This window comes from Semicossyphus pulcher, unplaced genomic scaffold (genome assembly GCF_022749685.1).
Source record: "Semicossyphus pulcher isolate SPU_LCO1_2020_fin unplaced genomic scaffold, fSemPul1.0.p SCAF_5, whole genome shotgun sequence".
NCBI lineage: Eukaryota > Metazoa > Chordata > Actinopteri > Labriformes > Labridae > Semicossyphus > Semicossyphus pulcher.
The window spans coordinates 29,655,724-29,681,163 of record NW_027211726.1 but is presented as its reverse complement, the minus strand read 5'-3'; the positions used below and the strand labels follow the sequence as shown (position 1 = coordinate 29,681,163).

The 25,440-nt window shown below is 45.4% G+C and overlaps 1 protein-coding gene across 1 annotated transcript in view; it reads left to right on the top strand.

The window, feature by feature from the left end:
- foxo6b (forkhead box O6 b) overlaps window positions 1-24,307 on the top strand; it is a 48,091-nt gene extending 23,784 nt beyond the window's left edge. Inside the window, exon 2 of the mRNA XM_069681625.1 lies at window positions 22,182-24,307. Coding sequence (XP_069537726.1) covers window positions 22,182-23,894 — 1,713 coding nt within the window. The 3' untranslated portion in view covers window positions 23,895-24,307. The remainder of the gene's footprint in view (window positions 1-22,181) is intronic.
- The last annotated feature ends 1,133 nt before the right edge of the window (window positions 24,308-25,440 follow it).

Sequence of the window (25,440 nt, the reverse complement as noted above, 5' to 3'; positions counted from 1 at the left end):
CACTGGTTATTCCTGAATAATTAGTACATTATTTAAAAACCTAGACAGGCCGTCCAGCGTGGAGGAGGTCAGGTGAAGAAGTGTGCTTTAAAACGCAACCTAAAGAATCGACTCAATAAAATAACTATTTGCACTTCAGTAACTCGACCCTGTTTTGAGTGAAGATGACCTAAATTTAACAATGATACACTAAAACAAATCAGGTAACTTCTACTAACGTTTCTCATTTGATTACACAACTAATTACTTTTCACGCTCACGGGCAATTCACCCCTCGATCCCACAGGATCCGTGTCCGGCGCGTTCTGTCTGTGCCGCGGTTCTAGTCAGACAGCGCGAGCCCTCGCCCACAGGAAGCGTGTCTGATCCGCAGCGCAGCGGAGCGCTGGCCCAGGCAGCTGGATTCACGAGATCAGAAGATCGCAGGAGAACTAAATTATGTGTGTGAGAATTGCAAAATGTTTTATTTTGAAATGACCGGATGCTGTATGCTGTTTTCGTGTGTGACTTCCTGTTTGGAACGATCCGCTCTGTTCAGCTTGACGCGTGCTTGAAGCGGCCTTCGTCAAAAATAGACCCGGCGCGTATCTTTAGAGGAACAGAGCGGAGGGACGCTTCTGGGACGCACCGGACAAAGACCATGGCGTGTGCTGTGGAATCACGAGCATCGGAGACGGATCCTGTGGAATTTGAGGGTCAGAGCCACCAATGAACCTAACGAGCATGTCTTTGGACTATGGAGGAAGGAACCTGGAGGGAACCCACGCATGCATGAGGAGAACATGCAAACTCCACACAGAAAGGCCCCCTGCGTCTGAACCAGGGTTCGAACTAGGAACCTTCTAGCTGTGATTTTTTATTTAAAATGTATTCCTACATTTAACGCATTATATAAGAGACCAAACAAGCCGTCCAGCCTGTAGAAGGTCAGATGATGTGGTGGAAAGACTTAAAGTTTGCTTGAGGTCACGGGGGCGATAAAAGGGTCAAACAATGCAGGACTTTCAAGAGAGTACAGTTCGAGTCCTTGTTGAATAATTATTTCAACTTACAGCATGATGTGTTTCCCAAACTTAAAGTATTCTTCATGGCCAATCCTAAGCAAACAAACAGACTGTAAAGGGGACCTGAAAACAGACAGTAAACAGACCTTGTGTGTCTGTACAAGACACAAAACTGGGTGTAGAAGAAACAACGAAAAGAAATGAAAGGTGTTGGCATTGCCTTGATGAGCATTATGTTAGTCTTTAACCCAAAGCAGTAATACTTTGTAGAGCCGCAAGCATGCCTGTAGGTTCTTGGTTTCCTAATGCTATATCTGAACTACTGAATAATTCAAATGTTTCAGGCCTCTCACAGTTACTCTTAAATCTGAGGATTCACAGGTTAAAGTAACTTTAGGGTGATCCTGCTACAACTCGGGTACAGAAAGAAAGTTGTCTTTTAAAGCTTATGGATATCTCTTTTGGTATTCATACTTATACACAATTGAAACCCCAATGAAGCGCATGTAAGCAGCATGATGAAATCCACAGTGGTGAAGGGCAACAAGGAGGGAGTGGGAGGAAACAGAAACTTCCTGTCGCACTTTCTGCCCTTCAAACATGCATTCAAGGCTGAGCGTGACTAAAATAACGGAGCTGTTACAAAAGATTGACGCGTACGAAAACATCCACGATAAAATAATTTCCATTTTGTCTCAATTAACAGGACGGTTTAAAATTCTGTTGGCTGCGGTCGGACCGTCGACGACAGTGAAGCTGCTGCTTGGTTCAAGTAAACGCGACGCCGCTTAGATGTGCAGCACGAAGAACTTCAAGCCTCTAATGAAGTTTCTTGTCGACTCTTTGAAAGACTGAACGCTCCGCTATACTCCACCCCTCAGCTTCCAGCTTGACCCCCCCCCTTCACTCACACATACACACACACACACACATGTGCAGAGACTCAAACACACAAAAAACACACATTCCAGCATCCCCATTAGCAATTCATGAGCGGCGTCTCATTAGACTTTAAGTTTTACCATAGGCCTCTGAAGTATATGGCTGGAGCAGTTATTAATATTTCATAGTCTCCCATTGAGGAGCTAAAAACGAAGTCGACCCGCTTCCGCTACAAAGTGACTCGCGCTCCTCTTTTTTTTTTTCTCGTCTTCTACTTCTTTTTACCCCCTCTTTTCCCTCTTCGTTAGACTGTCTCTCTCTTCCCCTCTCCTCGCCGTTCGCTCCTCCGCCGCTGCTGCCGCTTCCTCGCTTTTCCGATCCTTCTCTGCCACACAGACCTTAACTCAAACTGACTTAATTGGGCTGTCTTTGTTCTGGGAAATGTGGGCATACCTTCCCCTTCTCCCCAACAGAGAAGAGAAAAGAGAAGTAGAAAGTGAAGAGGGGAGGGAAACGACAGAGGAGGCGGGAAACGATGGAGGAGAAACCTGAGTGAACCCACGATTGCTCTACGAGAACTCCCTGTGCCATGCTCCGGTTAGGGGGGCAAAAGGGTGGGGGAGTGGGGGAGGTAATGTGAGTGTGTGATTGTGGAAGGAAAGATGGGGAGGGGAGTCTCCAGGGTTCACGGGGTGTCTGTCAGACTGGCAGACAGGAGCTCTGCCCCCGAAACAAACCCATGCATGAATAAGTCAATAAAGCCATGTCTGTGCAGCGTGTGTGTGTGTGTGTGTGTGTGTGTGTGTGTGTGTGTGAGAGAGACGGAGTGAAAGGAGGAAAGAGCAGAGCATCAGATGAGGATGAGGGTGATGAGGCTTCTTGTTTCCCAGCGTCTGTGACAATGAGACAGACGCCACATTCCCTCACAATGAGAAACAGACAGAGGGAGAGGAAGAAGAGACGGGGAGTGATCAAAACCAGAGCGAGGCAGCGGAGAGCTTTGAATTGGTCGGGACAGTTACAGCATGTTTGCACGTTGCAAAAAAAATTGTTGGATGCAAAAGAATGTGGGAATAACAGCACGGGCCTCAAACAGGGACACGGACTGGGATGAACCCGGATGAACCCAGCTGAACCCGGCTGGTTCTGCCGAATGTGAAACCACAATCCGACTCAAACCTGAGGCCGACGTTTGTGTTTAGTTTTTCCAAGACAAAGAGATGTTGACATGGTTCTGGTTGAGAAAGTGGTTTGCTCAATTATAAAGAGCATTTGTAAAATATATCAACCAGTCACGAAATTATCGAATCGGTCGCAGGGAGAGGATTCCCCTTCTTTTTCCCGAACTGTTCAGCATAAACTTCAAACAGATGTATTTCAGCTGGAGGAGGATTTTTGTGCAGGGGTTCGAGCCGTTGCCTCACATCTAGAAGGTTCCTTGTTTGAATCCCAGTTCGGACGTATCTGTGTGGACTCTGAAATGTAGTGTTGTCTGTCTCTGTTTGTCAGTCTGCCTCTCGGCCGCCCGTGACCCTGACCTGACCAGGATAAGTGCTTTAAATAATGGATGGATGCTATACAAATAGAGTGAGAAAGTCCACTTTGGCGGTGGTTGGGTCAAACCAATGACTGTATATAAAGATGGACGACATGTCTCCGCCTACTCTCGTACGAAACTGATGCCAAAACAGCCCCCGTGATAGCCAGAGTCTGCGCAGCAGAGATCGGCCACTTCCGCTAATCAAAACACACACTTAGGTTTCTGAAAAAACACAGCAGGGATCGCGCACGCCGGCGTCTTTAACAGCTTCTTGTGTCGGTCTGAAGCAGACGTTCACAGGTATGGAGACTTCAGTGACTGTAGTGATTGATTTTAGTTACGTCTCCTCTCGTCGTTCCTCCTCTGCTCTGCTAATCCAGAACAGATCAGCTGCGTGAGCCGGTTTGTCAACAGAGCTGTCAATCATAAGGTCACACCCCCTTTTTACAGCATCAAATAACTAATTAAAAGTAAACTTGTCAGAAAAATGAACACTTGGACATAAATCAGCATGATAAGAACTAACTATAATGACAGAAACCATGTTTGAGAAAAATGTATTTGATGTGTATTTTGATTTTATAGTCTGACTCATGTCCCATCTGTTAACATGGAGGAGGCGGGCTTTATAACCTATACTGCAGCCAGTCAGCAGGGGGCGATAGAGAGGGTTTGGCTTCACTTTTAGGGAGCTGTCATGTCGTCCATCTTTTTATACAGTCTGTGCGTCAAACAAACACTTGACTTAAAGTCCATCTTTTATACTCTCAACAGTTTCCAAACCCATCAACTATTCTCTCTGACAACAATTTAGCCTCCCAGATTGACCTTTGGTTTAGATAGCAGGATTACAGACTACTGCGGCTATCCCGGCCAAGACGTCCTTTTCCATCTGCTGGTCATCAAAAAAATGCTTTAAATCTTGCGTTAAAGTGATAACCTTGATCACTAAACGTAATTGCGGGAGCACACTTCCCAGATATCCAGACAGTATTGCATGTGTGACGTCCACGTTTGGCTCCGGTTGTAACTCTTTATTTTCCTGGCTGACGGTCGCTTTCCTTTTCAGACTGTTTGCTTCATCTGAGCGTCGAGTTTGTTTCTTTTTCTTTGGATTTTCACTTCTTTTTGAAGTTGTATCTGTAGTCATCCATCTTTTCTTTGTTTGTTCAGCCATAGTAGATTACTGTTTACTCGCAACACTTGCAGAGACTGTAAAAGCAGCCGCTTAGCTCCGCCTACCCTCTCTGGCAGACCAACCACTGCTGGCCGATGGAAAAAGCGTCACTAACGCTGCTTGTGATTTCTTACACGAAAGGCGCCCCCAACACCCAGTCTCTTTCATCAGTGGGCCACAGGCTCAATCACCATTGTGTTACCTCATTCAGCGATAGATGGAGACTTAACAGACATTTATTTACATGAAAATCTTCGAGATTATCACTTTAAGTCTGTCTTTTATACTTTCCACAATTTCCAAACCCATTAACTTTTATCTGACAACAATTTAGCCTCCTGTTGAGGTGAGTATTTCTGGACCTTCGTTTTGCTCGCTACTGCAAATAACATAAACTTAAAATAAGGTCTCTCACTGTCGGGTCCTGTCTTTAAAGTTGACACGTAGAATAACAATCGGAACCAGTGGCAAAAACAGGCACTTGTAGTGGACGTACCTTGATCAGGCACATTTGGCTAACAGTGACATAACAGCTGAAGCAGTCTGCTGGAGTCGTTACGAAACGCTTTGAACTTCCAGACGTTTAAGAACCCAAACATGTAAAAATATGGCTTTAAAATACTGTACAGGGAATCCCCTTTAACTGGAACTAAGAGATGGACGCTGGCTTGGGGTTTCTTATATAAATGTTGCAGCGGAGAGAGAATGTCTTGATGAATAACATTTAGAAATCTGTCGTGACCAGCCGGGTTCAGTTCGGGTAAGCGGGGGTCGAGGGTGGTGGAGGTATAAGAGCTTGAGGTGTTTATATATAGCATCTCTGCAATAATAGCTCCCTTGACACACGTGTACTCCTCAATGTGACGAACCGGCGCTAGGCGATGAAAAGAATGATTTAATAAGAGCCAATGAAGTCAGGGAGAGAAGAAGAAACAGAGGGAAAGAAAAGAGACATGGGGAGGGAGGGAGGGAGTGAGGGAGGGGGTGAGACAGTGACACGGTGAAAGAAATGGAGGGTGGAAACAATTCAGTGTCCTTGGAAACCCATAAGGCTAATTTGAATTTGAGTCTGAGGACTTCTTCTTCTTCTTCTTTCGCCTTGAATGACCTCCTCGCCCTTCTTCTTCTGCGCTCCCCAATCAGTTTAATCTCTCTCTCTCTCTTTCTCTCTCTGCTCGTCCCTCCCAGATGCTCTCCCTCTCTTTTTCTTTTTTTTGTCTCCCATCCGTCGTTCATTACGGCTCACTCTCACCAAAGCAGATTTCTTTCCATGACGGATGGGACTCTGTGAGCGCTCGTCCAAGAAGCTCTGTCAGATCTTCTGCTGGTGTAGTAAAAGCTGCGAGGCGGGCGGGCGGTTCAGTCGGGGACATGGGTGACATTCTGGGGGAGTCAAAAGGGGGGTTTGGTTCGGGGTACTTAGCGTCATTTTGGTGTCTTTGTCACGGCCTGGATGTAGTTGTGGTCGGCATGTTAGCCATGGGAAAGCTGCTGCATGCCTCTTAAAATAAAAGGAGGGGGGGCTTTTCTTCTCAAGGTCTCCCTCTTTTTCTTCTCTCACCCCATCAATTTTCCCCGCGCATTATTTCTACAGTCTCTGCGGTTCTCGAACGCCTCGCAGGCATCTTTACAAGTCCTCCTCTTTCAACATCTTAACCGTAACCCCCTCCAGCCTTTTCTCTCCTCTCTCCGCTCTGCCCTCACTCTTCCTCCCCGTCTCTTCTCCTCTCTCTGTCTGCGATGGTCATGTCTCATGGGGGAAGACAGTTGGCAGGATGCAGGCTTGCTGCCATGGCAACAGGAACCCTCCCTCTCCCTAAGGTCTCCTTAGCAACTAGTAGCTTGGCATTGTAGTAATGAGCCGGCCCAGCATGCCATGCTAGCGAAGCACGAGATGTGTGTGTGTGTGTGTGTGTGTGTGTGTGTGTGTGTGTGTGTGAGTGTGGCTTTGTCTGAGGGTGCACACTGACAGAGCGGGTTTGACTTCTGTGCTGGTGTCAATTAATGAAACAGGATTAGAAGTTCTGTTAAATTCATGATTTGTGAATATGTAGATCCTTTTTCCCCCGTGTCTTGTCAATTTCTTGAGATTGCGTTTGCTAAATTGAAAGCTCCATCCTGTAAGAAGGACAGTCAGCACACATTAGAGGGAGATGAGCGTGTGAGAGTGTTCTCCTTAAAATAATTTTGCCTCTCAAAAAGTGTGACGGTGTGAATTGGCAAAATTATTTACAAGGAAAACAACAATCAATCTCAGGTCTCATGAATTTTTGAGGAGTGTATCCAGAGCTGGCTGGAAAAGACTAATTGAATGAAAAGATACTGTGAAGTATTTATTACAGGCCACGAGCGTGTATTCTTTTCTTAAATCTGCAGTCATTACTATTCCTGTCTGGCTCTGGTGTTTGAGTTTGGGCCCTGGAGCAGGTATCAGGTTACACAGGAGCGATTAAAGATGAAGCTAATGATGATCCATTATGAACACAGACACACCGCCAAACATGATCCAAAAATATCACTGTACCACTTTTGTTATGATATCAGAGGTCATTATGATTTACACACTTTAACGTTCGAAATTCACGGATTTAGAGTTTGATTCGTAATGAAATTATATCAGTTTGAACGAGAAGGAGTCGACCTTTTTAGTCGTTATTTCATGGCTGTCCTGATACAACACTCACATGCCCAATGTATGTGAAAGAGGCTGTGATCGACACGTCTAGAGCAACTACAAGCAGAGAACTACCCCAGTGTGACAAACAGTCTGCTGCAGCTTCGAACTTTCTACTGATAATTAATATAATTTCTCAGACTATTTTTAAATGCTTTATATCCTTACAACCTTAGCTCAAAGGTTATGTAATGGCGTAATGTAATGTACAATCCTCGGCCCTGGGCTCAACCCACGGCGCGTTATCCCCACGCTCTCTTACCCCATTTCCAGCACCATCCACTGTCCTCTCTCTAAAAAAATAAATTAAATGTTATGTAAGTCCATGAGCCATAATAATTGATAAAAGTATAATGAAATATTTTTTCATCAAATGTGGCTGCAAATAAAACAAAAACTGTAATTGACCCCAAACTAACCTGACTGTTGAAACAAGAACAAAATGTTTCTTAACACTCCAGGACTTCTATAAACTCTGTACATTTTATTTGTGGAGATATTCTCATCTCCTTGAGCAGAGTGCAAAGGTTTTCATAGTCTGATCTGCAATAGAAATGCAGTGCGTACATTGTTATTTTTACTTATTGTGATGTCACTTCTTGATGTAACTTCAAATGCTTCATATCCATTAAAACTTTCCAGCAAGGAGGTTATATAAGTTCTGTCAATTATACTTCAGCTACTTTATTTTAGATACATTTGAACAGCATTAAGAAAATGAGATATTTCTTACCACAAGCAGGTTACTTGTGTTTTAAACCACACATGACGTCATGTAAAGTTTCACTGTCATGAGCAAACTGTGAGTAAGTGAAAGACAGAAGCTTTGGCTTTCTGTTGCATAAAGAATAAAGAATAATCATCTAGCTTTAGATGCGTTTTCTTAAGGTCTCGCTGCAACTGAACAAGAGCCATGTCTCTCATGTAGTTGCTTACAGAAGCCCCTTACACACGGCCAGTTCAAGGCTGGATTATTGCTCCTCTCTTACGCCTCGTCTTCTATGTCAAACACACAGAGGTAGAATGTTGGGCGAAGTCATTCCGCCTCTGATCCGGCATTGGAGGTAGTAACAGAGGCGAAGTGGCGTCAGTGTAAACGGCAGAGCAGAACAGCGCCGTGTGTGTGTGTGAAGCACGTGCTGTTGGTTTACACGTCATGCACGTTTCGCTTCTGCAACGCTGTGTAAAAACCAGTGTTGATTTCATTAACAAAAATAATGAGGAAAAATGTTCGTCAACAATCTTTTTTCCATGACGAAGGCGTTGACGAGCTAAAAATACAGTTGATTATAAAAACTCGACACGTATGTTTGTTTCCGTTAACGAGACAAGACGGGACTAAAATGTTAGCGGTGGCTGTCGGATATTCAAAATGCATATTTTTCCCCACTGTGCGTCTAATCTGTCTGACAAAATACAAGAACAATTCATTCGTGTAACTGGGTAACGGTTGGAGATAACAGGTGTCACAAAGGTGGTTATGAACTTTCTCTCAATTCAGACTTTGTGCTTTAAGCTCTGAGCGCGCTCACAGAGAAAGGAGCGTTTTACGCGTTATTCGATGCTTCTTCTGCACAAAAAGGAGCGACCATCGGCTGTCTGCTTCAGAATGTTTAATTCAGAAGCAATGATGAAAAGTAATCTTTAGAAGCTGTGTCCTCATCGTTCTTTTACTGTTTGGATGATCTGCTGACATTCTAAGTCGAAACAAGAAGAGGGGGAATCGAGGGGTCATATTTTCTCAAGAGAGAAAACGTTCTGACTAAAAGTAATGACTAAAATGTTTTAAGTTGTCGTCGACTAAAACTGGACTAAAACTATAAAGCGTTTTTGTGAGGACTAAGACGAAATCTAAAATAGCTGCCAAAACTAACACTGGTAAAAACACACACTAGGGCGGCTTTACGCCGGCGTTGCTTGGTCCAGTGTAAAATGACAAAGGGGGCATGACGGAGCTTAGTTACAGCGCTGAGGCAGAACGGCAGTCTAAGAAGGGCTCGGGGAATTTGCTGGAACAATGTTCAGAGTGGACAGACTTACACATATGTCTTTGAATGTCTTATACTGCAATGTGGACTTCGAACCACATTACCAGGACGGATATGTCGCTGCTGGTGAGGGCATAACAGAATGAAACGCCCCTCCTTCCAGGCAGATTTGAGCTACCATGAGCACCGTGTAAGACTGAACCTAAATGGCAATTCAGCCTGACTAACAGGTCAGCCGTGTTCCCCGCTGAAGTAGTTCATTCTACTTTGATACTTTAATTAAGCAGCAGTTTGGGAGCAAAGGTATTCAAGCTCTGAATTATGCCTTCTTTTTTCAAACTATAATGAATATTCAAAACAAAGTGTTGAATACTCATGGTCACGATTAAGTGGCTTCTCACTTCTACTTTGGATTAAATGAAGCTCACCTGTAATTGAGGTGCAGACACTTTAGGAAAAGTTGTTCACCTCTACTTCTGGAGTCTGCTTTTCTTTCAAGGCTACAGTGTTCTGTTCGCAAACTCTTTTAGTTATGGATGAAAGGCCAAAAGTTGAACGCAAGAGCTCGTTGTTATTCTCATGCTGCGTTGTGTGGCAGTGTCTGCTGTTTGTGAGGATGTTTCCAATTCTTCCAGTCAATCCAGCCTTTGTTTCTTTTTATTAATGTGCCATTCAGACTGTGCCTCGGCTCGTGTTTCTGCCAGTGTATCAGCTTCTGACTGTGGATCAGTGCATTTGTTGGAGGTGTCGCACAGCCTCGGCGTGTGGATGGATGTGACAGCTGAGTGCTGAGGTGGGTGGTGCTCTCCTGAGACCTGATGGCAGGTGTGATCAGGCCTGTTTCTCAGCTTCTCCTCTGGCTCCCATAGGTGTCACGATGCTCCACCTGGCGTGTGAAAGCGCCCAGGGGAAGGATAGAAATCACAGCCGTGGGGGTGGACTCCTTTTATGAGTGTGAGTCAAAGGTGGAGGTGACAAACTACGCTTACTGTTGTTACTGTAATTGAAGGGCTCATATTTCTGTATTTTCACTGTTTTCAGGTTTATTTGCCACCTGTCTCATTAAGCTCTGCATCAGAAACTGTCTGCAGCACATCTGTCATGTAGGGAAAATAATCAGCTATTACATTAATGGCCCCAGTGTAGGTAAATATATGGACTCATAGGAGCAGAATACATCTATAAGACAATATAAAGACATTTTAATAGAGGAATAATTAAAAAAAATGTGCAAATGAAAAGAGGAATAAATAGAAAAACAAAGACAAATCAAAATATAAAAAAATAATTATAAGCTGTTTGATTTATTTTCACATAAATGAGTTAATTTGGCTCTGTCTTTGTTTATTTATAATTCAGAATGTATATATTCCCTTCTGTTTTTGCTTTTCCAAGCTGTCAATCACCTGGCTTCAGGCGGGTCTTTCTGTCCAGGCTGAGTCGTGGTTCAGATAAGAGACTTTATTAACCCCAAAGGAAATTATTGCGCAAGATTGTTCCAAAAATACAGTTCAAAATTATAGAAATACAAAAAAAATCTCAAATATAATTTAAAATATAAAATATAAAGTGTATAAATTAATGCAAAAGAGACAGTGCCCGATAGAAAATCAATATTACAATAAGTAATCTACAAAAATAAGTTAAACTGACAGTTGTAAAATAGTAAAAACTTGTGTTGCACAAGATTATGAATTCAAAAATAGTGCGTGATATAAAATGTAATTGTACATAATAATAATAAAGAAAAAGGTTATATTGCCCCTGATACTGAAAAAATAATTGTACACAGGGTACGAATAAATAAGCACATGTTGCACATGATTATGTATTCTATAAACAAAGTATTTCCCGTTATTGGAAGTGATATTGCTCACATAATACAGCCAGATATAGACAGAGTAATATTGCACGTGATTTCAGGAGCTTTACTTTACAGCTTCATTTGTTTCATGGTTCATCGATGACTCCATAAAGATGAGCCAGGTAAAGACTCGGTGGAAATAGCTCTTCAGATGTTTTTTATTCTTCAATCAATCAATCAATCTCCAGATTCAAGACAGCAGGATGGTCTGGCTTGTTTGCTTTCTTTGTGCGTTAGCTTGAAACAAGCTACAAAAGACCTGAGGTAAACAGTGCAAAGTTTCTGTTTCTAAAAGCTGCAACAGAAATATTGATCTCAGAAATCTTAACACAGTTGATAACAAGAACGTCCGTACTTTGCATTTGAGCCAAGACAAGAAGCTGTAACTTCCTGAGGTTCATTCTGAAGCTGTTGAAGCTCCACTCAAATAAAACAATCCCTCCATCGAATATTGTTTCAATGTGAAAACCTTCTCAAAACCACCACAAGTGAAAAGATAAAAACAACCCTTTTATAGGACACAATGTTTTCTTTCATCTGTCACTTTTGTTCGGTGGATGAATAAAAAGAGGATTTTTTTTACTCCTAGATGTTGACTGCTACATGCTTTATTAAGCTCTAAACAAAGTCCTGAATCAGGACTTAGCGGTGTCCCTCCCCTTGTGTTCGTGATGTAAGGAGGGCCAACAGGAAGGAAGCTCCTCTCGTGGGCACTCCGGGTCCATCACTCTTCCCAGAGCTGGCTGTGACCTGAGGACCGGGCATCTCTGGCACGCAGAGGAGGATTTTCCGATCCCCTGCCCCGCTTTCAGATGCTCGTTAATCTGCCGGCTCTATTTTTATCTGCCCTCTCCTCCCGCCCCCGGGCTCTCCGCCTTCACTCGACTCCTTATGTCCATCCGCCGAGGGACAGGCTGCCTCGGCACGCCGGCAGCTCCAATTAGAGGCCTCTCTGCTGGGGATTGGGCTTGCTGTCCGCCTCTGGCCCCTCAGGCTCTCTTCCCGTCTACCTTTCTCAGGTTAGCCCCAGACGATGCCTCGCTCCCTGCCTCTCTCCACCCGTCTTTTCCCTCCCTGTCTGCCTTGTTTCTCTGTCTCCAACCCCCCTTGAGCTTGTGGAGCTCCACAGGGAGTAAGGGGGAGTGAAAGGCCTTCTGTCGCCTGAGGGCTGGCTCTAGTCCCTCGGCTGTACTTTGAGGAGAAGCTAACTGGTGCACCTTTCAGGAGGTAGCCTCAGTACAAATGCTGGAGACACTAACTCTGATCCTGTTGTCACAGCTGCTAGAAACTGAAACTACTTCTACCACCTAAACACTCGTATTTATCCTCTTATCAGATAAAAAGAAGGTTCCTGTTGTGTTACAAGTTCCGTGAGACCATCTTGACGCAAAAAACCCAAAGAAAACTTAACTTAGCATCTCACATTAGCTGTTGGTTAAAGTAAAAACGTTAGCATTTTTAAATGTGCAAGTCCCAAGCTGTTTGCCCCTGACCGCTACCCTAAGTGGACTTCATTGGGCTTTCTTCTATCTGACTTCCCACACTCTCGACGGCTGGATCAGTTGCTCTCAGCATCTTGTATTACTGCAGAGGGTTTACATTGTGGTTAGCAGAAAGCCTGGTGCATCTTATGCAGACACTAAAGGTATCCTTGTATGAGATGTTAGGTTACGTGGGTTATACACGAGTTATATGGCATTACTTTCTGTAGGCGTAAGTAGGAACAGTAAAGGAAAACAGCCTATAAGTGTGACTGCACATCTTTATTGGAACTGATCTGTCTGTTGTTTCTTGCCTTATAAACAACTCAGTTATTGTGTTGCTTGTTCCTCGCTCCACTGCATTCCTCCGGATGCTCTGACCTATTATTTTCCCGCAATTCACCAAGAGAATAGCATCTTTTTTTCCCAGCTCAGCCTCCACCCAAACCCGGCATGCTCACACCTTCTCCAACCCCATTAATCCCTCAGCCTCCCACTCCTTTATTCCCCTTCAAAGAGACAAGCGCTGCCCGTGACATCAGTCACAGGAAGTGAATCTTTAGCGTTGACTAATTTCCATCGATTGCCTCCAGACAGGCTTAGCAGACGAGACCCATTCCCACACAGAGCCTGGCTGCTCTCATTTAAGTCTCCCCGCCTGCAGAAAACGCTCCACAATGAACGCAGTCAGCGCTTTTATCTTCTCCCCCACTCCTGCTTATTATCAAATAAATGCGCGGCATAGAGAGATACCCATTGACAGGACCATGCATAATGACTCCTGGCTGTGTGAAATGGATTAATAAATAATGGTTGAGCAAGGGGAGAGAAGGGCTTTGCCTAGTCTCGGTACTTCTCAACAAGGCGGCGTACAACAATCCCCACAACACTCAGCTGGATTGTGCTGGACCACGTCTAATGGGGCGCTGCATGGAATTTAAAACGCAACTCTCCTCTTGAATGAGTCATAAATTAGAGGTGGGCTCCTTAAAATGTGAAGCAGTAGGCAGCATAAAATCCACTACATGATGTTCTGCTGAATCCTCTGAAGAACCCCCTTTAAGACACTTCCCTCCTGTGAGGATAGAGGGGTAAAAGCATCCTATAAAAATGTCCAGGAGCAGAACTCCTCTGCAACCTGTTCCCGTCTCGCTGCTGACAGAGCTGCAGCAGAACGTAAATCAGCCTCCTTTTTGCTCCTGCCTTCACGCTCTCGTGAGTATACCGACGGTTCAAACACACACATCCTGCAGACTCCAATGCGCAAACTCGATCGAACAGGCGCACAGTTGAGCCCAAAAACACCAGAGGCCTTCTTGTTTTTTAACAAAGCATCCCCGTCCATCCCCTGGCCATGACATATTGCTTCATTAGCAGGCTTGGCTTTGTGTATATTGACAGCTTTTTCAAAATGGCAGAGAGTAAAAGTGTTCCTGCCGCCTGCTCTGCAGCAAAGGGGCTTAAGCAGACTATAAAACCCAAAGTGAGTGCGTGATAGTGAAATGTGCTCTGACTGCCACTGTACCCCTGCGCCAGAGTAATAAGTCTGTCTGAGACACGGGGTGAAAAGGTCTCAATCTCCTTAACGCTAGATTAAGGAGCAGCTTGATCAAGGCGTCTTAAGTGCTTCATTTTGGAATCAGGATCAATAGCCGCTAAGAAGAATTGAGCTCGGAGCTTCACTAGGTAGAGCTGATTGAATAGCGGCTAATGACTTCTCAGAAGCCCCACACGCCAGAGGAATGGCTCACACTGTGTATCCTGCTGGTGTTTTTATGTTATTTAGTTTCTAAATCATAAGGGAAAGGTTACTCCATCCCCTCGCTCCTGTTGGAACAGCAAGCAAACAAAGCAACAGGGTCTTTTGTTAGTGTTTACATGCCAACGCGCAGGACTCTGGTCAAAAACATGTTTTGAACCCGGAGTAGCGGGGCCGAGCCGTGACGTAGCGAGGGTCAATCCGGACGTATTTTTAAAGACCCGTGAAAACCTGTGCTTGTTTTTCTTGGCTTCCAATAACTGCCCGACCAATTACGTCCATCAACGCCGCGCCCAGCCCCAATCGCCATGATCCGACCAATCCCCACCCTGTCTCTGTGGTTTCAGGGTGAAACCCAGCTGAGGAGTGCCCAGAATTAACCAGGATTAGCCTTGGATTGTCGGGGATTACTCAGGCTGGAGAGGGATTAAGTATGATTGCCAGTTTGGGGTGGGTGGGGGGTGCTTGAGGCAGTGTGCGCGTTCACATGGAGGTGAACATGTGTCAAGTTGTGAAACATACATGACGCTGTTTGTTTACATGTGTAGCGTTTGTGTACAATGATGCATGCACTGAAAAATGTAAAATACACCACATATGAATACTTCCCCTGTACGACAAGGTCCAGTGCAAACATCTATATACTCATATGATGTCGTATTAATATATAAGGCTTGTCTCTGCTCACACACAAAGCCCCGTCGAGAGGATTGCTCGTAACAGAGAGACAACAAGAGGAAAAAAGGGTGCAAAGGGTTACATCATTCTCGTTGCTATGCGACGTAAACTGGATAATTTGCAATAGATGTAATTAGCTACCTAACCCAGAATAAAAAAGGGACAAGGGGGTTGGAAATAATAATAATCAAGAAAATTAGCCATTGCTCTGTTATTGCAGTTTTGAAATGGAGGATGTGGGCTGACGGCATCCTGCTGAAGAGCACACAGTCACTGACCGTATAAAAAGGCTGTTTGGAGACTCAATAAAAGGCAGGTAGAGATAAAAGATGGAGGAAATAACAACAACAGCAACAGTGTAATGTTATTTAGAACCAGAAGAAAGGATACATTTCTTGTCCTCCTGTACGGGACTGAATTCGGATGTACAGATCTTCATGTGATTCTGTTCAGTTCTGAATGTCAAGATGAGCACACTGAAGGGACAGGCAGCTGATTTAATACGTGAAATTTAATTTACGTATTAAAAAGAGAACTCCTCAGGCTGTGACAACAGTCGTCTACTGTGTTCTTGGCTCGGAAGGGATTTTTTTTTACAGTCTAGAAAAAGTCATGATGAAGTCAATGAAAGAAGGTATTGAGCTACATTAATGGGAACTAAATTGTTTCTGTAGCTTGATTACAGATGAAAACACAGGATATCCAGGCCTAACTTTATTCAGTTATACTGTAGTGCTCAAACTGTTGAAAGGCCCATTTACTTATGAGAGCCACCACCAAACACCAAACCACAGCAGAAACCTTCCAAATTCAAACAAACTAAACGATCCCAGGTCAAGATCCACTTTTCGTTTTTTCCTCAGCTTTTAACGAAATCCCATGGTCTTCAAACAATTCACATTTGAAGTGATAATCTCGACGGTTTTCATGTAAATAAATGTCTGTAAAGTCACGATCTATCGCCGAATGAGGTAACACAATGATGATTGAACCGATGGCCCACTGATGAAAGCCTTTGCATTTGCAGTATTACAGACTGGACGTCTGGTGCGATTTTAGCGGAAAAAATCCCAAACGGCGCCCAGTTAGTGACGCGTTTTCCATCAGCCATCAGCGGAGCTAAGTGGCTGCTTTTCTGCTCTCTGCAAGTGTTGCGAGTAAACAGTAATCTACTATGGCTGAACAAACAAAGAAAAGATGGATGACTACAGATACAACTTCAAAAATAAGTGAAAATCCAAAGAAAAAGAAACAAACTCGACGCTCAGATGAAGCAAACAGTCTGAAAAGGAAAGCGACCGTCAGCCAGGAAAATCAAGAGTTACAACCGGAGGCAACCGTGGACGTCACACATGCGAAACTATCTGGATATCTGGGAAGAGTGCTCCTGCAATTACCGTTTATCGCCACAGGTGATATGATTTGAGATTACAACTTTAATGCAAATAAGCAGCTTAATTGACCTTATACACTTATGACTATAAAACTGAGTCATGCCATCTCAGCTTGTGCGTCAACAGACTTATCTTTGAAGAAACTCTATCGGCTGTTGAAGATCATGTGACGTTGTTAAAAGGTCTCAAAAGAGCTAATTAGCCAAATCTGAGATGGGATAGTACAAAGTATATTCTAGGTCAAGAATGAACTTTGATGCCTTTACTGCTGCATGAGGTAATGTAACACAATCACATGCAACAGTTACATTACAATATGTAGAAAAATTATGGGCATCTTTTCAAGGCAACCACAGAATTGGGTGTAAGGTTTGTTTTACTTGCTTTGTAACATGTTGTAAAATGCTGACCCATCATGGGACCCAATCATCGCCCTGCCCTCGACCCAAACTGGGCTCTATCTGTGTTTCTACTGCGTCTCCTGACTTCCCACACATGGACTGCAGGAGCGGTTGATGTGAGCGTTCCCTGCAGAAGCAAAAAGGCCTCCATGTATATACAAATTACGCTTAATTACTTTCCGTAAATATAAGTACGAACAGTGTTTGAGGACAGCCTGTGTTACATTTAAATGTTCCGCTGTAATTATAAAGCGGACAAACTGATCCAGTATGATGTAGTCCCACACCCAGTCATAAATTGTTGCCTGGTCTGGCATGTTGAAAAAGGGGAAAGTGTAAGAATTCTGTGTTTAGACAGATCTGTGTGTCCACAGGCCATTAGCTAACCACTGGACTGACTATCCCCTGACTCAGTGAAAGCAGCAGTGTGTCAGGGTCAAACTCAGTCACTCTTCATGCACAATATACAGTACAGAGCTGGGTACAGTGCAGCGTGTTCCCAGTAGAGGAGCAGGGTACACTCGAGGACAGACTCAGTCTCTGTTCTCTTTGAAACAGTCCATCTCCTCCTGCATTAGTAGAAAGGCAAAGGCTGAGAGCAGTGGGAGCAGGCCTCTCCACTTCAGAATCAGTCTTTCTGACAAGTTAATATATACAGCGAGGCAGGGATGGCCAGCTATGTGCCACATACAGCTGAGAATCTGCAGGATTCACTCCAACCAAAGACTTGGCTGGAGGATTTCACTGATCAGCTCCCCCTCTGTGATTGACAGTTTGCTAATCAGTGACATCTCCTCCTATAAAGCCTTTGATTGCAATGATAACCAGGTGGCTCTTCTCTTTGCATTTGATGTTTCAATCCTGCACCAGAGTCATGTTGATGGACTGGACTCTGAAGCACTAAAGCGATATTCAGGAGGTTACTTGTTTCCTCGTTTTGTCGTCTTGTTGTTGAGTTGTCCTTGGTGATAGTGAGCGAACATTGGGATCGCACTGGGATGAGGTTTAAACTGGAACACTATGGAAGAGAAGTCCATTTGACAAGGTTGTTTCCACCGTGTCACCATATCTGTCATTGACCCACTGACTGGATGTGAGAAGTGAAAGAGCTACTGTGACGTCTCCCACTGGTTTATAGACCTCAAATTTGGTATTTAGGCTCTGGACATTGTGTTATTTTGGAGCCTGAAGTGACCACATCTGAAGAACGCTTCAAATCCAGTGAGAAGCAGGCTCATTTTCTCATACACTTAGATACAATCAGGTTTCTTTTTGCAACCCGTGGAGCTGCCCCCTGCTGGCCATTAGAAAGAGTTTAAAGGAATGCTAGCCATGCTAGGTTTCACTTTTGAAACCAAAAGTCCACTTCATACATAAAGGTTATGGACTGTACTTATATAGTTTTCCAACCACTCAAAGCTGCTTTTACACTACATGTCACATTCACCCATTCACACACTCATGGCAATGACCCAAGTGCCAATCTCCAATCAGGATCTATGCATTCATGCCACTGGGAGCAATTTGACTCTTTTGACATGTGGCTGTAGCAGTCAGGGATCCAACCCCCAACCTTCTGATTACGAGATGACCGACTCTACCACTGAGCCACAGCCCCCCGTTGCATGCATTGATAGTTGGTGCTGGAAACTTGTTGTTGGCTGTTTGCTAATGAAACTGGAATTTGTAACACGGTGTGTGAGTTTGGGTTCTGTTTTGTTTTCCATTACATGCGTCTCTATGCCACAGCATATTTTTACCAAAAGGTCCTTCAAATTACGCAACAAAAAAAATATATTTGGAATACAAATCACACTTTGAAACCATAAGTTTAAGGCTCGGTCAGAGTAAGAGACTCTGGTTTGGGTTAAAATTACTGCTCTTTTAAGATTGGAGGTTGCCCTGGTTGAAATAATAACCTCCTGGTTATGGTCAGGGAACGATCATGGTCATGGTCAAAAGAAACCAACGCGGACTGGCCTTAGGAAACGGGAAGCACAGCGTCATCTCCTGAAGCCAATAAATAATGTGTTGAGCAATTCAAGCAACACCATAAACACATGTCTTTGAGCCAAAGAGTCGAGTCGAGTTAACTCTATTTTGATTAAAACAAAAGCTGCTTGGGACTAATTTTTGTGAGTTCATAGTGTCGCCAGAATAGATAGGACAGCATTCAACATACCAATGAAGTCAGTGGACATATTAGAAGAAATATAGATTATGCCAAAAGTAAACCCAGAAAAATTAGAAGCAAAAAGGTAAGAAGTAAGTGGCTGATACTAGATCACAAGAAGTAGGTCATGGCAAAGAACAATACAGTGTGTGTTCTTAGTGTAGTGGCTGAAAGGCCTGCCAATGTAATGCAGCAACTTTAATTTCAAATCCTTTTACATGGACTAAAAAAGCATCAGAACAATAAAAATGTACATACAAAACATTGAGCGACGCAAAATATACATACATAAAATACAGGCCACGTTTATTTCACGTTTATTTGCAGGACGTTTGGATTAGACTGCTAGGTGAACTAAATGAACTGGTAACGGAGCGTGTGTGGGTTTTAGTGTTTTGCAAATAAAAAAACATCCAGCAAATGAAAAACCTTTTGACTGAGTGAAGTTTATCAAAGTAGAAAGAAGAAACAATTTTTTTCTACTCATTTACTGAAGAATTTACTTACTGTTTAAATTAAATCTTATGGAATATAAAGCAGCACATATGAGCAGAGAAACTGTAACTGTAGGTGGTGATGGTGATTATAATCAGCACCACATAAGAACATGTCAGTTTAATATTAATATATACAGAATATAATGCAGAGAGTTGCCACGTTGTAGCACTTTACAATATATTTCAGCACATGAAGGAACCACAGTCAACTGTTGTGGTATAATTGTTGCTCTGGTAGTTGTACGGAAGCTCTGTCTCCCCTCACACACACACACACACACACACCTACACACACACACACGCACACTACTGCTAATCACAGCTTGGTACAGGTAGTGAGACGCTGGGACTACTGGTGATTGAGCCTCCCTGGTGGATTGGAAGCAGGAATCTGACAGACTCAGATAAAAGGCTGTTTGGAGTTGCCTGCAGCATCAAACAGCATCAGCCGCCTCCCCTCCTCCTCTCCCCCACCATCACCTCCCCTCTCTTCATTTCTCCCTCTTTTGGTTTACTCTGTTGCCATGACTACACCCAGCCGGAGCCGTCATGTTGCGGAGGAACCTGTCAGGGTGCCGCTCTCAGATCACCTGATGCGGGTCGCCTCCACTGGCGGCCTCTTTCACACGGCGTCGTCGTTCAATTTGGCTTTGATAAAGTCTGCGTTTTGTAGCGCGCCACGGCTGAGAAGTGCAGGCGGCCCATTTTGCGCTGAATGTTGAGCTTGTGTAATTTTACCGACCTGGTGTTTTGGAGAGGACCCCTCTGAACAGCAGAAAAAAACCCATAAATACATCTCTCCTATCCAATTTCCATGTTTGTGAAGAGAGTCTAGTCAAAGCAGTGTGATTTGAGTGGAGGATGGGACAAAATTACCTGTTAGGAGTCATGCTGAGGGGATGGGTGCGTGTGGAGGGGGCTTTTCTACGTGAATGAGAATAGTAGTAGGTAGGAGACAAGACTGATTTGAAATCCACTTAAAGCTGAATTCCCCCTGTAAACATTTTGCGAGAGACATATTACCTGCTGTTCTGGATGCTGTGCTTTTCATAATATGCTGCAACAACGAAGACCCGTCATCTCTTTAGCTGGCTGTCCAGTTCACAGGCATGTGGGTCTGTGTTCTGACAGAGTATGAAGGGGGCGAGGGGGGATGGCGGGTACATATGCTGACTGTATGGATTGCACTGGAGGGTGAAATGTAAGCTGGCCCCCCATTGAGCACAGATTTGCATCTCCTGCTGTTTGTTTCCGATATTTGCTCGCCTTTCAGTGCGAATGAATGAATGAAAAGAGGGGAGAGGGGGAGGATTGGAGTTGTGTAAGGTGATGAGAGGATGGATGCGGGGAGAGGGAGAGAGAATGAGCAATGTCGTGATCAAGAGACGCTGGGACACAGAGAAGGAGATGAATGGGGCTGAGAGCAGGAAAATTGGACAGGAGGCGGGGAGTGAATGAAGATAGAGAACGGCGCCAGATATCAGGAGACAGAGATTGTGAGCTATGTGCAGGTAATAAACAAGGCAGAAATAGATAGATATCTCCAGAGAGGAAAAAGAAAAGTGTGTGATTGCGCATGGAGTAGAGGGTTGGGGTTGAGGGGGGATTTGTTCCTCCCACATGATCAGAAAAGAGCGATAGGCAAAAGAGTGGGAAAGGAAGAGAAGGCGGAAAAGTAAAGGGAGGAAAGCTGGAGAGAGTGTGAATAATGACACAAGCAGGAAAGATTTGGATGAACATGCTGTACTTAGACTAACTTGGCCAGCTGAGATGATGTGTATCCCTGCTAAGCTCTCCTTTAGGCAGGCTTAGATCTCATCAACTCACTCCAGGTTGGCACCGGCTTCAAATGCTCCTGCGGAGCCCTGGATTAACTATACAGCCGTCACTCAGACACTTGAACAGGGGTCTGGAGAGGCTTATCCTATACACCCCCCCACCAACAACCACCACTTCCGCCCCCCTTCAAAGCTTCTCACAGGAAGACTTCATCATAAAGATATCCGCCATCGTTGCCTACGGTCATGGTAATTGTGCCATGATTTTAAAAGAGGTTAAATGGGCATGTCATCTCTCCTCCTCCCCTTCCCTCGTTAACTTCCTCTCTATCTCATTCTAGGCCTGTGTGTGAGTGTTTCTTTTTCATTCTGGTGCTCTTCCAGATCTTCTCCTGCCAAATCACGCCTCCCCCTCCTTCCCTCTCCTTCCCTCTCCTTCCCTCCTCCCTGTCTCTGGCTGGATCTCAGGCTCTCATATTTGGAGGCCCTGCAATCGATATGGTCTGTCTGTGATTGGGTTGCCTCGCGTGATTCATTTCTGTAACCTTGGTGATGGTTTGATGTGGAGGCTGCACCCATGTCCATATTATGACTCAGTGAGCGTGTGTGGAGAGGAGAGGCTGGTCAGGGGAGGTATCGATTGGTCCTTCACTCTCCCTGCCCTCTTTGCTCTCCTCTCCATCTCCCTCCCTTTCTTTATCCATCTTTTTTCTCGCTCGCCGTGCAGCCTTGATAGTTTGGCCATAATTTGAAATGACTTTGTGTTCTCAAGAAATGATTATTTAACCCTAAATGTTCTCTGGGGTATTAATGTTTATCTCTTCTCTCTCTCTTTTCTGCCCCTTCCTCCCTCTCTGCTGCCTTTTCCTTCCCATCTTTCTCTCGTTCCAGAATTCAATCAGACACAATCTGTCCTTGCACAGTCGCTTCATCCGGGTGCAAAATGAAGGGACAGGGAAGAGTTCCTGGTGGATGCTGAACCCAGAAGGAGGGAAGATGGGAAAGGGACCCAGACGACGTGCAGCCTCCATAGACAATGGCACCCGATACCTGAAGACCAAGGGTCGCATCAGCCGTAAGAGAGCAGGGGCCATAGGCCTTGGACGAGGGCAAGGTCAGGGGGCTGGTCCTGCAATGCCAGGCTCCCCAGAACATGGCAGTCCAGCAGGGAAAGGAGGTGTTGGCATGGGGGGTGAGGAGTATGACACTTGGACAGACCTCCATTCCCGCACGTCTTCATCGGCCTCTACACTAAGTGGCTGCCTGTCCCCGATCCTGGCGGAGGCGGAGGCTGATGAACCGGAGGAAGGAGGACTGTCTTGTTCAGCCTCCCCGCGGCTATACCCCAGCCCCACAAGCACCCGATCCCCAGCCCTGGGCACTGGGGGCCACTGCCCCAATGTGGAGCTGCCCCAGCTGACTGATCTTACTGGGGCTATCAGTCTAGATGAAAGTGGCTATCCCCAGCCACAACAAATCAAATGCAATGGTTATCCCTACGTGCCTGGGCCCAAGGCGGAGGGCTCCTACTGTGGGCCCATATACACGCAGCCTTCCATGGGCATGCTGCGGCACCACACTCCCATGGAGACCATCCAGGAGAACAAGCCAGTCAGCTTCCAGCGCCCAATGAGGGGCTACTCAGAGAACAATGCCCTGCAGAGTCTGCTTACTGGAGGTCCATCATACTGCAACAAAGACACGGTGATGGGCCAGGGACGGGAAACACACACACTTTTGACACAAGGAACCAATGGTGTTCACAGTCAGCACAGCCACAATCAGAATCGCAGCCACAATCATAACCACAATCACAGTCAAGAGCATGCTCGCAATCCCAGCCTACACAATGGCCATGGCTCAGTTCATGACCAGAACAGCCACCATCAGAACCACAATCAGGGTCACAAACACCAAGCCAGCCTCGACTATAGCCACAGCCACAAGCCCCACCCAACCCATGACTACGGTTCGAGTCACGAGCACGGTCACAGTAACAAAGTAAATGCCAGCCTCGATCGCTCCAGCCAGGGTCACATGCATAACCACAACCCCCATAATCCTCATAACCCTATGCATGGTGGGCCTCATCCCCCGGCCCTCTCCCCACGGGTTAGCACTGACATCTTGCAGCCCTATAGTCTCAAGACCTCTAACCACTATGGATCCCGTCCACACCTCCCAATATCGCCATCCCTGCCGCCCAACCCTGCCGGGGTCATGGACGTTCCCCAGGACCCCTGCCGCCTGGCATCAGCACCACACCCACGTCACCAGCCTTACCCTGGAGCTCACCATCAGGGTATGACCGAGTCCTGGCATGGCTACTACCACAACAACCACCAGTCAGGGAACGCATACCAGGGGCAACAGCACAACACCCACAGTAGAATGGTTGCCAACTTGGACATGGAGAACGTCCCTAATAGCCTGGACTGTGATGTAGACTCCATCCTGCTCAGTGACTTTATGGACACAGAGAGCATGGACTTCAACTTTGACGGCTCTCTGTCCCAAGGCTTGGGCATGGGGATGGGCATGAGCTTGGGGGCATTTGTGTGCCCTCCATCAGCACACAGCAATCAGAGCTGGGTGCCAGGGTGAACCAAGGCCTAAGGGTTTGGATAGACACATAACCGGAAAGCTCACCCACCAGGCCAGGCTGCTGGTGGGCTGTACCCTTGGACTGACTGACTGTGATTCTGTTCCTCTGAGACTGTAGAACAAAATACATATTGTCATTTTGTTTCCTGGGGACTCCCATTCACACCCACATCCTACTCCCCCTCCATCCCTACCCATCGCCCTACTCTGTTTATAAAGCCTTCTGTCTCCATATTGAACCTGCCCCCAATGAGCCCAGTCCGAAAGCCCTCCCCCTCCCCGTTCATGCCCTTCAGTTTTGTTTTGTTTCGTATTTAAATGGCCCCTCCCCATCTCGTCCTGCCTGTTCTAAGCTCTCAAGCACTTTACATCCATCCTTTCCATACAGATGCAGTAACACATAGAGCGGGCAAAGTCACTTCATGTGTTGGCTTAAGTTTGATGTATGCAATCCACTTTACAGTATTATCTCTTTCTACAAAAGAGGTGTTGTTTTTGACTTAAGAACATGATCAAACAGCTGCATAAATATCTTACAGTGTGGAGGTGCGCTAAGATCGGGGGTTAAAAGGCAGGGGGAGTCTTTGAGGTTTACGGATGAAGAAAAAATTAGCTTTTTAGAGGAAGAGGGAATAACACACAAAGTGATGTAGGGGAAGAATGGATGGAAAGACCAGGGTCAGTGTCACGTCTTCCCTCGCGGACAGTGGTGTTTCCTGTTCGGCTCAGTGCAGGAGGACAGTCATCCATCAGGCAACCATCAGCACCACTCCATTGAAATGCAACATCCCTTCTTTAATCTCCAAAGTAATGCCAGAGTGATGCATCGCTATTGCAAATCTAATGCGCTCCTCTGTGTTTTTTCAACCCCCCCTCAACCACCCTCCCTCCTCAACTCCGGACACACCGGCTTAATGTGTTTTGGCGAAAGTGATGATTAAAGTCACTCTGCACTAAATGGGGGAGGGATTGAAAGGGGTGGTGTTGGGGAGGGGGGCATTGGGGGGAGATGATAGGAGAGGAGAAATGCAAATATTCCCTCTGTGCCTCTTCCTCTCCATTTTGTGGATTTATGTAGCTTTCCCCGTAATGAAATAAGCAACGATCAGAGCCTGCTGCACATCCTGAGAAGCTCCCTGATTGGCCTGCGCTGGGCTGCCTCAGCGTGGCTCCTTCACCAGCTGACCCCAGAACAGCTTAGCGAGCAGCTGTGGTCAGGCCAGGATGTTGATGGAGCTGCTCTCCTCAGACCCCAGGCAACCTTGTCTAATTCACTAACACCCAGGTTCAAGCCCACTATGTGCTTTTACTCTTGCGAATAGCACACTGATGAACAGTGTCAGCAGATTACTATTTGGTGCTATCTCTTCTTCCCAGGCTCCCTCCTATCGCGCCGCCCCATCCCGAGGTTACTCGGAGGGTAAACAAGAGTAATTAACCGCCAAACAAGATGGATGATTTATGCAAGTGTGTGTATTCGCTCATCGGCACAAAGTCATAATTCTTCCCCCGCCAAGAACAAGCAGGGCGATTTTTGAGAGGTGAT